The sequence below is a fragment of the Diadema antillarum genome, unplaced genomic scaffold, assembly GCF_040938485.1.
Source record: "Diadema antillarum isolate AM-2024a unplaced genomic scaffold, OU_Dant_1.0 seq00000442_RagTag, whole genome shotgun sequence".
Taxonomy (NCBI): domain Eukaryota; kingdom Metazoa; phylum Echinodermata; class Echinoidea; order Diadematoida; family Diadematidae; genus Diadema; species Diadema antillarum.
Window position 1 is genome coordinate 1,917,868 of NW_027271417.1, and position 14,131 is coordinate 1,931,998.

The 14,131-nt window shown below is 41.3% G+C and overlaps 1 protein-coding gene across 1 annotated transcript; it reads right to left on the bottom strand.

Annotated features, from left to right (window-relative positions):
- Positions 1-1,746: 1,746 nt before the first annotated feature.
- Positions 1,747-2,997, bottom strand: LOC139732663 (serine/threonine-protein kinase mos-like). The gene has a single exon (XM_071643514.1). It carries the CDS (start codon positions 2,995-2,997, stop codon positions 1,747-1,749), a length of 1,251 nt encoding a protein of 416 aa, XP_071499615.1.
- Between the last annotated feature and the right edge of the window lie 11,134 nt (positions 2,998-14,131).

Sequence of the window (14,131 nt, forward strand, 5' to 3'; positions counted from 1 at the left end):
ATGCAAGGAGACATGACACATCACCGATATCAACGAGGTAAAACTGTAGGACGAGTACAATTATTAATTTGGTCTGGGATTTTGTGACGAGCCTATAGAGAGAGAGCGATTCTGTATACCGAAGCCTTGAGTTTGTGTTATGAGATGGACAACCATTGTAAAGGAAACGCACTTCAAATAATATTATGCCCTTGAGATCAAAATAATGAAAGAGATTAAACGAGAAGAATGGAAGGAATTCAAGAATAATGAACTCAATATCCCCCTTGATCTAGAGCTTTTCACATAAAGACAATGCATAATCTAAATATGCTTTGGTCGTGTAAGCACTCTTTGACTCGAATTCTATACCAAATACAAGGCTCGTGTAAGCTTAATCAAGCTCGGGAAAAATCATTAAAATTTCCAAGTATTCTGTGTTTGCGGGAAGGGTCGCATTATTTCCTAAGGACCGAAAACAAACAAAAGTTTACCAATCAAGTAAATGTTTCATAACACCGGGTGTTTCTTCTCAAAATTTCAAGTATGTTTCTCAGCACAAGACTATCTAATCGGCCGAAACGAAACTAAAACACTTTAATGTGATGATAAGGGGTAACGGACATTCATGCAGCATAGTGACATTATCAACAAAGGCACTGTGAAAAGTGGTATGCCCACCTCAGGGATCAACCAAATTTGTTAAGTATCATCCATAACCTTCCTCGGGACACAGGTCATGTAAGACGTTACATTATAATGAGAAAAAAAATGTACGGATAATTTCCAATATCTGCAATTCGTATGAATAACATTTAGTGTGTACTGTATAGTAATGTGTATGGCGTGTATGGCGTGGGTGTGCATGCTCAGAATGCGAGGACAAAGTGGGTCTATATACGCGTTTAACAATTAGACCTTGTTCACATCTCCATGTAGAAACAGATATGTTTCGTGTATTATCTGCTGGAGGTAATCAGGGGGAATATCGACTTGTGTGTGGGCGTGCACACATGTGTACGTAACAGATGGAGCGTGGACATAGCCTGTGTTGACAAGAGCTCGGATTCGTCATGAGAAATAACATGGTGTGTCACAGAAATGCGTTTACTTTGAAATTAACTTGGTTTGATACTATTTCATCTATGCAAAAATTTAGAGTGTTATTACCAGAAATTGTATTCATTCACATCTGAACTCGCATCAAATGTATAAAGGAAGACGATATAAAGTAAAATGTATTGGAAACATCAAATAACAAAATAGGGGAATAACGAAAAAAATCACACTTACACACCAAATTATTCTATGAAAAAAAGATGTTGAATGAAAATATGATAGTTGATACATACAGATGGTAACATTTTGTACTCCTATGCTACTGCGCATTTGCATATTTAGTATTTATTTTAGAACGGTATAAGTCCTCAAATATTGGCAACGTCCTTCAAACCAGTAAAATTTAGAACTTAGTAAGAGTAAGGGTACCTATTTGGACGTATGGAATCAATATTAGTACCATTTTTCAAAGTCTTCCAACTGAGTGTATTTGGCATATCTTTACGTCCGTATACCCATATGTCATTTCCGAACGCTAGAGACACGTCGGATTTCCATCAAAGTGACACAGATGGTGATACCTGGTCGCGCAAAACGAGATCAGATCGTCACTGCACGCCATTTCTCGACCCAAACAGAAAGGGATTTCGTCTCAACAGCCGAATTTCTACCACCGACTTTCCAGCCTGCGGGAATCTGGCCTCATCCTCAAGCATTGTCGTCACAGCCGAGTCGTGTCTCGAGCTGTTTCAAGATGTCTCGTGCGGTGGGTCGCTCCTCCGGTTGCTTGGCCCATGACTCGACGATGAGTCGCCGGTACCAGTCGTTCTCATTGTGGTTGTCAGGAAATTTAGGGCGCATGTCATTTGCCACGACACCGAAGATGACGACATGATGGTTTTCGCCAGCGTAAGGTGTCTCTCGTGTTAGCATCTGCCATAGGCTGATTCCGTAGGAGTAAATATCGGCTTTTGTTGTAGGAGCGCCGCCACACAAAAGTTCCGGTGCGCGATAACCACAGGTGCCTGTGAGGTAAGACCTATTTGTTGGACTTCTCAGCCCCTTCTCTTCAGATCCAAACACCTGTTGTGAACAACCATAGTCTCCAAGACGACAAATATCCTCCTCGTCCACGATAACGTTGGCTGGCTTGATGTCCAAATGAGCTATGCCGTGGGCATGGGTGTGTTGCAAGGCGCGAATGATATAGAGAGCAAATTTGGCGCGACGTGGTAGTGGCAGTTGTTCGGATTGATCATTAATTAGCTGTTGTAAATTTCGTTTCCCAGCGTACTCCATGATTATGAACGCACCTGCCTCGAAGTCTTCCACTGCGCTGGTCGCTAGAACGTTAACAATGTTTTCGTGCTTTAAGTAAAGGGCGTTCACTTCCGCTCGAAAGCTCTGCAACATAGCTGCCGCGTTCGTCCTCCGAGGACGCAGAGCCTTTACCGCCACTCTCTGACCACAGTATTTTCCAACAAATACTGAACCAAATCCACCACTTCCTATAAGTCCCTCAACGTGGAAGTCCGCGTTGACTAGGTCCTGATGCTGCACTGCTACATTATCGTTATCGTCCGTCACACAATGGTATGTCGTTCGAGAGGCGTGCTGATGTGTGATAATCCGAAAGTTAGCATTCATGACCCACTCCCCCATCACTAAATCCGTATTACCTCCTGTAATTCCTGCACTACGCAATCCAACTGATAATTTCCTTTTACGGTAACAGCGACAGTAGCGTTCATCTTCTGCAGAATGGTATTCTCTGTTCCTTATCACACACTCAGAATGTTTTCGTTTGATATCCAAAGTTTTCGAATCGCTTATACGAGGGCACAGCAAGTTCTCTGTGGACGTTGTCCGACGAGTCCGCTGCAAGTATGCTCTGTAGATTCGCAAGAAGGCGAAGTGCCGCGAAAGGAGACGCAAAATTACCTCAAATATTTTGGTCATTGTGCAAGTCAGGTGTCACGTCATTGTCAAGTAAATCAGGTCAACTACATCTTTGCATCGTATCCCACGAACGGTGAAGAGTGATGATAAGAATCCCATCAATGCTATTGTTGTGTAAAGGCTGATTGGCAGTACATCATGAGAACTGGTAGCAGGTGATTTTTTCATTCCAGGTCTAGACATAATCGATCAATATTGAGGCTGCCCTGGAATATCAGCTGTTGCTTGAGAAAACAAAACACTAGGAAAACAAGCTCAAGCCTGGTATCGCACGAGGCCTAGAGACGAGTAGTGCCAGTGTTTGGGTTTCCAAATTAGTTTTATGCGTTGATCTCATCTGAGTAAAGGTGGTACTTTATAGGTACTCCAAGCCATCATCATGCGAGTTAGTGAATCCAACATAAACACGTCTTCTTGTATTGAAGGTGGCGCGCAACAGCTTGTATATCGAAATCATATACCTTATGACTAAATTGTGATCAGTGTGATCCTTGAGCAGATACACAGATGTTCCCAAAGACCAACGCAGAGTGTTCACAAAATACAGATTTACTTAAAAATTTATACAAAAGAGTAAAACGACGAAGACTTTTCACAGCACAGTTTCAGTAGTTTCTAAAGGTATTCACTTTCAGTGCTTCTTGAGGTAGATTTCACGAGGAATATTGGGCCGAGACAAATCATGCGTGTGGCATACTTCTTACTCACATTCCCGGCACACTGCTGACAACATTTTCATATTACATCCTATTTAGCGGTTATCAATCAGATGTAAACAATCGTAAGGTTGTTCGCCGAGTATCGTCAGGGTATATAGCAGGTTTCATTATTGCAGTATATCAAACTAGCACGAGTTGCCGATACGAATGCGAGGGCTTCTTTGAATCTTGAAGATAGTACAATGAGAACTGATTGTAGTCACCATAGCAGCTCATTGTACTTATTTTATTCCTTTGGGGACAGAGGTCAGTTCTCGAATCCTGATCACACTTGCAAACGATCACTTACCAAGATTAACCGTTCTGTTAACGCAAGTTGTAAGATGACAAAATTCACGTCAGGCCCAGTCTCCGTCGTATCTTGTCATCATTCCGATGATTTGATAAAAAAGTTAAGATGATAATCTAATTGCGATTGTCCGAAGACACACCCACACTCCTTAAGCCCAATAGGCTGACACAACAACAGAGACGACTGCATAACTGAGCTACACAAAACATACCACTCAGAAATATTGACACAACGTTTGAATATTATGGGAACATGTTGCTCGCCCAGTTACCCAGTCAGCTGTGTTGTGTGGTACCCGCATTTTTCTTACGTGCAAATATTGTTTTATGTATTATGGTATACTAGTACTAAGGGAAGACTGCGTTGAGCTGTCATCGTGCTGTCGATCACAGCTGCTGCTATAACAAAAAGCAGTGTAAAACGGGTATGCATGTGTTTTGTCTAAGCCTGTGTGTGAGTGTGCGCGCGTGTAAAAGAGCTGCAATTAATGCTTACAAAGTGAACGCTCTTGTATTGATTAAACAAAAACGTTTTTCCATTCTTTTTTCAGTTTTATCATTTAAGCTGAAGAACACACAAAGCTGAGTATATAGTTCCAGTTTCATTGAGTAAGTTTTATTTCTCCACTTGTATGAAAGAAATCAGTATGACAAAATCAAACTAGACTGTAATAACTATGTCCATGCATATACAGATTTATTTTATTTATTTTTAATCATTTTTTAACGGAGGGGAGCAAGAATACCTAAAAATATCGAGGAGTTAACACGCAAACGAACGGTGCTTTTGTATTTCAGGGATTGAAGAAATAAAGATCTGGTGCAAACTGTTAATACATTGTATCAATTTTTGCAAAAACACTCACACAAAGAAAGATCTTGAAACTTTGAAGGGGTGAGAGAGGGAAACTGACGCGGTAGCACCTTGAAGTAGCACCTCTCCTATCCCATCACTCATTTCTTCCATATGCCACTATCGGGACATCCTACACAACATTGTTACTGCGCACTCTTCATTGGTTTATAGATGGCGCTATTAGTGTCCCTGTATCGGTCTCGTGAACCTCTTTTGCGTTGTGTCGGTCTCGCGGGCTCTGTTTGCATAGTGTCGTCTCGTGAGCCTGCCTTGCTTGGTGTCCGTCTCGTGAGCCTAAATAGTACGATGTCATTATGAAAACCAAAAATTGAAGCTACACATTGTTCTTGTTATTTTCCCCTTTTCCCCTTTTATGACATTAACGCAACACTCTGTACAAATGCACACTTGTAGTTGACCTATAGATGGCATGCACTGTTCAGTCTGTCGGTCCAGTGCCGTGTACGGCACTGTGTCGGTCTCGTGAGCCTCTCTCTCTTCCACAGCGTCGGCCTCGTGGGCCTCTTCTCCGTATAGTGTCGGTCTCGTGGGCTTGTTTTGTTTTGTTTTGTTTTGTTTTGTTTTGTTTTGTTTTGTTTTTGGTAGGTCTCGTGTGTCTTTCTTTTTTTTTTTGCCTGGTGTGTAACTCAGGGTTTTATTTGATAGCGTCGAACTCACTCACGGGGCTGTATGGCTCGTGAGCTATATAACTCGTGGGCCGTATGACTCATGGACCTATTTTCAATGTAGGTCCCTTGGGCCGTATGACTCGTGGATGTCGGTTTCGTGGGATGACCCCGTTTTATGACACGTTTTTGTAATGACAATAATAGAGTCGGTTTTGCTATAAGGCCACTATTTTCCCACACAAAATTACTGTAGGTGATGAGTGGGGTAACTGTTTGCTTGTTTTTTTTTTCCACCGATAGCCCATATATTCATCTAAGCTAAGCTGGTCTTCCATGGGGTCCAGTTGGAAGTGAGGCGGGACCACTTCACCAGGTTAAACACTCTGCTCTAAATTGACTGCCGAACATGTTAAATTGGATGCCCAAAATGAATTCGAACGAACGAGCGCAGCATATAACACGCGATTACGTGACTATATCATTCTAAATTGAATGAACGAATAGCGGAATGGTGCTTGACTTACGAAGTTCAGTTTTTAAAAAAAAAATGTTGATTAGAATGAGGTTAGAGGTAATTCTAATGCTCCAAAATGAATTTGAATGAAGAGAACAAAATTGAAATACCGAACATGTCATCTAGGCGAAATTTCGCTAAACTGAATGCAGCAATAAGGATTTGGACTGAAAAAGACGCGAAATTGGCCGGGAAAACCAATAAAAACCTACTCCATACACCCGTGCATTCTCAATGCATTTTCGATAGGCCTGCTTGGAAATACCACTAGTTAGTATTAGATTTGATATCAAATTAATTAATTTTCCTCTTCCACAGAACATAACGTAATACATATGCATTGTATATCATTATATATATATATATATATATATATATATATATATATATGTATATATATATATATATATATATACATGTTATGTTCTTGTTGTCCTCAATACTTACGTTGACGGTGAGATTGTATGACAATCGTGCCATTTCTGCTTTTCAATGGGATGTCGTGTTCTCATAATCATTGAAAGCACTAGTAGAGTTTTACTTGTAGTACGTACAACGAGCGCCTTCAACTGGTATTTCATGCAACATGAGAAAATGAATGACTTTCATCTACTAGAGTACCTCTCTTAAGGACTAAAAATACATTCATGTACAACACCACTGTACATAGGCCCTAAATTTGTGGAATTCAACTCTGGACTGGAAAATAAAAACACACCCTCACTGTATTCTTTTGAGTACAAGTTTCTTCTTCTTATCTTTTTTTTTTTTTTTTGATTGAGTCCTACCGAGGCAGTGTTTCTAATTAATCCATAATAAACTTATTATATCATCATCCCCAGATAATGAAATGCATGCATACTTTATTTCATCAGCGCAGCATTAAAGCACACTATTATAGTCAACTGTGTGTACTCAAGATCGTTTGTAATTATCGTGTATAGGTGTATTATGTTATATTCTGGAAGAAAAAAAAAATGAATAAATTGGATATCAAATTGAATATCAACTGGATTGCCAAGCAGACTAGAGGAACGCATTGAATGTGAACGGGTGTGTTAATGAAGGATAGAGAAAATATCAAACAAACTTGCATGCTTGATCAAACGGTCTACTAGTATTCGCCCTATTCACGCTGCAGGTTAACTCATTACACCTTATGGAATCCAAGTACTTTGTATACAGTAAGTACTAGTATAAGGGCCTACCACATTGTACTGGGTAAGCAAGAATCATCACTGCTGCAGCACTATGTTGAGCCAGCCCCAAAGAGGTTCGAACCTCTTTGGCCAGCCCTCTTTGAACACCCACCCTGCGCAGACGATCCTCGAGCGCACGAGATTCGCCAGCCGCACACAGCTTATCATGATTGGGGGAAAGTTTATGCAAACGGGAGACTCGTCCAATAAAAATAGGGGGCAAAAGAAAAATAAAACACATGCACTTGAAATTGTTCTTGATTTAAGAAGTTGAATTTTCTTATAAACAACGTAACATGAGTGTAGGATATCTAAAAATATCGAATTATTACTTGTAAGTAGTAATATTTGTGTGTTTTTTTTCATTAGTTACCAATCTACCCTTGCAAAATTTCACCGTTTCGCAATCGCTTTGAGGAACGATCATATCGGCCAAATAAAGCCCTGCTGCGCTGCATGCGTGATTGGTGATGTAACGTGAGTCGATTGTGTGGCATCTGTGTACGTACGTTCGTACTGCTACAGCTGGACGAAGGACTAAGCTCGCCCCCGCGCCGTGCCGCCGGAGCTAGCATCAACGTCACTCATCCGCCCGGATCGGATCCGGCCCCACCACATTCACCGGTACCACACTCCCCTCTCGCGCGATGCTGGTGATCGTGATCGTGACGTACCCACTGTCAACTCTTCTAACCCATACAGTTCCGAGCCGCGATCGGTCGTCGCGGCATACATATAGCGCAGCAAGCCACATCGATCAACTTTACTCGGGACTCGAGAAAACAACTTGTTTGGTTAATTCCCGATGGCGATGCATCAACATCGGCAATCCATCAGAATAACAAATTCAGAAGAGCGCTGATAGTACCTCCATTCATCATATTCATACTCATGCTGTCTCATAATCTGTGCTTGTTAACATTTTGTAACGTTAGGCCTAACGTTACACTGCTAACGTTGAGTTAGTTTAGCTGAAGTGATGCTGTCGCCACGAACTTTGCCAAGTTCTCGTCGACCTCGATACCAATGGTGAGATTGTCTGCCATTTCTGCTTTCTTAATGGGATGATGCCGTGTTTTCGTAATCAGTGAACGCTGTACGATCTTGGCCGAAAGATCGGTCTGTATCTGGTCGTCGCGGAAATGTTCCGCGGAGACTGCGTCTGGCTTCACGGATCCCCTCCGGATCCGGAGCCTGCGGAGGAGAGCGATAACGTAAAAAAAAAAATAAGAAGAAGAAGAAAAAAAAAAAAGACGGGGGGGGGGGGGGGTGCTTCACAAAGCCGTTCTTAAAGTTAAGAAGGACTTTAAGACCGACTGGTGATCAGTTCTTGTGCTGAATTACTGCGATTCTTTTAAGTAGGGTACCTGTAACTTGTTAGCACATAGTCTAACTGATCACCGGTCCTTCTGTTAACGCTAGGACAAGTTCACCTTCATAGACAAGTGGGTTGAGTGAATGCAGCAATAAAGAGCAGAACACATCAGTGAGAGTTTGAGGAAAATCGGACAATCTGTTCAAAAGTTATGAATTTTTGAAGTTTTTGCTCACTCAAGGCTGGATGAGAAGACTACTAATTTGTATAACGTTAGCTTGTGATGTCACATGAGTACAACGATGTAAAGAAAGAATAAAGAAAATTCAACCTATTAGAATCTATTTTCACTTTTCTCGCATAACAAAAGAACACTTGACTAACAAGAGATGTATTAACGTTGTCTTAGATGGTTCTGTTGTGTTCCAATTTGCCACTACAGTTCTAACACGTTAGGCCTACTTTTACTCTCTTTCAGAAGGCATGGGGAATACAATTACCCTTAACATTATGTCAGTAACAAGTCGAAGAAATGTGCTCTAGGCTAGTCTTTATTCAAAAAGTAAAGTTTTGTGAAATTCTGTTTTTATTTTCTTTAGAACCATGGTTGTACTGTAGTTATGGGTAAACTCGGCCTAGCGGGTGAAGTCGGCCCCCAGCGCGCACAGTACAACTGCTTCTAATGCGCGCGCTGGGGGCCGACTTTACCGGTGTACTCAGTCGCCACGTCTGCACTCAAGCATTGCCGCGCCGCCGCGCCTGGCGACACTCGCGCCAGTAATCGCTCGCATTTCAGCATTCGCATGGGTCGTTTGACATCGCATTTAAATCCATGATTTTAGATATGATGCTTCAAACCGATTTTGCTCAAATTTCGTGAGTAACTAGGAAACTTGTGAAGCTTTATGGACATAATCAAGCGAATTGCCGCAGTCCTTTCATTTTCGCGTTGCATTGCAAAAAAGCGTGGAGACTCCTTATAAGGGGTGCCCCGGGGGTTACTTATAAGGGGGACGGGTTACTTATAAGGAGGGGCCCCCCTTGTGAGTGGGTTTCCCGAACTGACATGTACACGTAAAAGATGCGTGCTATTGACTTATAACACATATTCCTATAGCCCTATGAAAATTTCAGATTTTCACGAAAACTGTTCGGTTTTCACCACAATTTGCTTGGTTGTGGTAGCCCTGCCTAGTTTCAAGCGTACAGAACTCAGTCCCGGGCATACATTTTTGTTTAGTGCGCTCAAAACAATTTTAAGTGGGGTGACGGTATTCGGGCCCCTGACGAGGTGCGGGCACCTCACTATACAACTAGACCTATATAGGCCTAGAGATCTACTTGCAATGCGCGCGCTGGAGGCCGACTTTACCCGCTAGGCCAAGTTTACCCATAACTACGGTAACTGTTAGTCTAGTCTTCTCATCCAGCAGTGACTACGCAGATACTTTAAAAATTCATTACTTTTGAACGGATTGTGCGATTTTCCTCAAACTTTCACTGATGTGTTCTAACGTTAGAGCTACTAATATTGCTGCATTCACTCAATCCACATGTATATGAAGGTGGATTTGTCCTTTAAGTCCTTAACTTTAAGAATGGCTTTGTGAAACACCCCCCCCCCCCCCCCCCCCCCCCCCCCCCGACAGACGTTAGACTCTGGAGTAGGCCTAGCCTACTCTGCTCTGCAGACTAACGCAGAGTTCTTAGCCTAACTGTTAGATCTAACGTTACTATTAATCTACCAAGGCAATAGTAAAATTAGTATTGCCAGTTGGTACTATGGTAGATTATCTAACTTTAACGTCAATTACCATGAAGTCGCCAGATCTAATCTAACGTTAGTAGGCCTAATCTAATCTAGTAGTAACTAGTGTTAGGCCAGATCTAATCTAGTAGGCCAGATCTAATCTCGCCAGATCTAATCTAGTAGGCCTAGGCCTAATCTAATCTAACGTTAGTAGGCCTACTACTATTACTAAACTAGTACCATACCTGGTAACTGTTGTGAGTGTTAGATATAGGCCTAAGCCCTAACTAAAAAGATAGTAATACTTGAATAGTATCTAACGTTATACCTACAAGACTAATAGTTTAATGCGACCTACCCGAACTGTGTGAGGGAGCTACCAAGGAGGTTCGAGAGATGGAGTTACAACGGACTATAATTATTCAATCAGCTGTCAGTTTTCTTTGGATGGACAAAAGAATTCCACAGCATACTGTGCATTTGTGCCTTTGATGTTCGATGCTTGAAGCCGCCATCTTTCTGAGCAATCTGAAGATTCATTTTTAACGCTAACATAATATCGGGTATATGCTGCTCGTTTAAATGTATCAAATGCTATGAAATTTCACCTAATGATAAAGCATATAAAACAAAAGTCAATTCCGTTCGAAAATATGTGCCAAAGTGTAAATCTGAGCTGTATTTTGTGAAAGTGTTTGAAATTTTACTCTCATGGAAAGCCGGTTTTATCACTTTTCTCCTTATTTCCGCCAAATGAAACTATACGGTATCATCTTGAAGTATAGTTCTTTATAAATCAATGTGTCAGATTAGCGTACAGACACGTACAGTCGAGTAATTTTGATATCTATTTCAGCAATATTTGAGCAATTTCTATTCGCGCACCCCCGTGCCTTTACCTTTGTCTACCGCCCATCGTTTGTAAGTAGGGATAGCGAAAAGTAATTACCATCACAAAGACATATCTTCCTTGGAAAGTGGCTGGTGATTATGCAATGAGACATGAGTCAATTGTCTTCACATCTGAGCGGCAGATCCAGTTTGACACATACTTGAAATATATTTTTGAGTGGCGGCTTCGAGCATGGGATCGAAGCGAATATTAAGACTGTTGTGACTCCATTTCTCGAACCTCCTTGGTTCTACTCATAAGTAGGCCTTACATGTTGTCAGAGTTGGGGCACCAGTTTGCTGCAGGGGTCCAGTTTGCGCCACTCCTCTCACCGTATCTTCAAAACTAAAACCCCGAACTAGACTTAGGGTTTTAATATTTGAAGAGCAATTAAAGGGGCCCTGAAATCCAAATGCATGTTGATTTGTGTTGATTTCAGAGCTACCAAGTCTCACGCATTCTGCGTGAGACTCAAGCATTTAGGGTCTGTCTCACGATCTCACGCATGGCACCCATTTTTCTCACGCATCTGGTGAAGTCTGCAATTTGGGCCAAAAATAAGGAGCATAGCTCAAAGGATTAAAGTGATAGTTGCAATTGAAGGTATATTTCCCTTTTGCCTTTCAAAATTAGTAAAAAATAGTCACTTTAGTATGCACCAGATCGCATCATTAAGAGCTAATAGTTTAAAAAAGCTCCCTACCATGGGAGGGGGACACCCTCGTTTGCGTGCACATGCGCGCGAGCGCCGAGACGCAAAGTCATAAAAATCTCACTCATAAAAGTTTTTTGAACTTGGCATCTCTGTGATTTATGATACCCTCAGGGCCTCAACATCACTTTCACGGTGAAACGAATATCTAACGGTTAGAAACATTCCATATATTTTTAACGATTTTTCTTCTATTTTTCTTCAGATTACTTGGGAATGCCCACAAAAAATCCTTCCAAATCAATATTCCTCAGATGACCTCATCTGTTGATCATTGCTAAAGTACTGAAATGTGGAATGCACCTTCCCCTCGACTCAGCATAACTTGCATCAGTGTTTCTGTGATATTAATGTGACTAACAAAAGACATGGCTAGGGAACATGCAAGTTATGCTGAGTCGAGGGGAAGGCGCATTCCAATGTCTTTTGTTAATTATTTCAGTACTTTTAGCAATGATGGAGGACCCGTGTATGAGAGAGTAACAACTCATGCACATAAAAGATCCTGCTTCATTCATTCATCGCAAAGAGCAGGGTGTTAACTTGGTGAAGTGGTCCCACCTCACTTCCAACTAGACCCCAGGGAAGACCAGCTTAACGTAGCTGAATATGGGCTATCCAGCCATCTTCTCAGATGGAAAATGAACAAACAAACAAACAGTTGTTTTGAAGAAAGAATCCTGGAAAGCTCTTCTAATAGTTAGCTCTAGAACTAGAACCATGGCACCAGATACCATGGGTGGTATACTGAAATCCTTCCTAGGAAGAAATTTCTTCGTAAGTCAGGATTTTTTCCTAAGTGGTATTCAGAAAATCTTCCTATGTTTCTTAAGTTTCTTTCTAACTTTTTTCCTAAACTTGAAGAAACTTAGGAAGATATGTAAATTATGTGAATGAGATATGCAAATTTCTGACTTAGAAAGGAGTTGGTATTCTAGAATGCACTTAGGAAAGAATTTTTGAAAGATATTTAGGAAAGCTCCACCCCTGTCCTAACTACGTTGTTATTAAAGATATAGCAAGCTGCAAATCATCATGATAGGCGCTTGTTATTCACTGCTCGCAACATGTACTTTGATGCGCGAAATGGGAGTGAGAAAGAGGACACGCTGCGCACACGTGTATATAGCCCTAAGTCATATACGCGATTGTCATTGGTTGGTTCCTTATGATACGGCATTTTGTATTGGCTTAACCCGTTGAGGACGAGTCCCGAATATACTCGGGCAAGCGTCTATGGGAAATGCATGTTGTAGCAATATCAAACCGTCCTCAACGGGTTAAGAAAGAACATGGGCAGGGATAAAGATTGCCTATTGTGCATTAAGAAGTTCCTAGGAAGAAATTTGAAAAAAACCAAAAAACAATTCTGTCTTTCCTAGGCACTTCCTAAGTTTCTGACTTCGGAAGAAACTTAGGAAGATTTTCAGAATACCACCCCATGTCAGTACCAAATGCATACAAACCAAACGCATAATGCGTAACAGTGAAATTCTATACATATGGCCATAGGACTTATATCAAGCAGATCTATCTTCTAAATTACTTGCGCGAAAATATCCACTTTACAGTACCGTACATAAAAGATTGTCGCATAATTGTACACAACTTCAGTTTTCAGGTATTGTATGCTGCAATCGCTCTTGAAGAGCCAGTTTTGAGCGATGTCATGAAAGTCAGTCAATATCGTGTGCTTACCAGGGCCCTGTTGCATAAAGAACCCGAGAAAAACTCGGGTTAGAGGCGGGTGCCTACCCTAGTTTTATGGTTAGTCATTTTCTCTGGTTAAAAAAACTAAAAAACTAAGGTTACGGTATATCGGCTTTCTTTTATTCAAATAAACTTGGACAAGGATAAAATGCGGAAGGGCTAGTGATTTTCTCAGTTTTATGTTCTGCGCGCAGCTAGCGATCACCGCTGTCTATCTAGTACAATGTACTGTAGTATCTCATTGCTGCCACACAAACATGTTGTACGTACAAGTACCGTACAGTACCGCGGTATGTCCGCAAGCGAGCCTGCTACAGGCGGCGCTAAATGTACTTTCGTATCCATAGACCCTATAGATATCTCGGATTCTGTGATACCCAATTGCACCAAAATCACAGGATATACCATGGTACTTGATAACCTATTGTATTTCAAATCACTCACGTAAATTTCATTTAAATTAGATATCAGGAAGCGCTGATATCGAAGTCGATTCGCACTGTCATCACTCAAAAAACTCACTCTTATTGCGAGCTTCGCGGAGTAA

Bases quoted from the DNA above. Each gene is read 5' to 3' on its own strand.
- LOC139732663 (XM_071643514.1), bottom strand. From the start codon at position 2,997: ATGACCAAAATATTTGAGGTAATTTTGCGTCTCCTTTCGCGGCACTTC.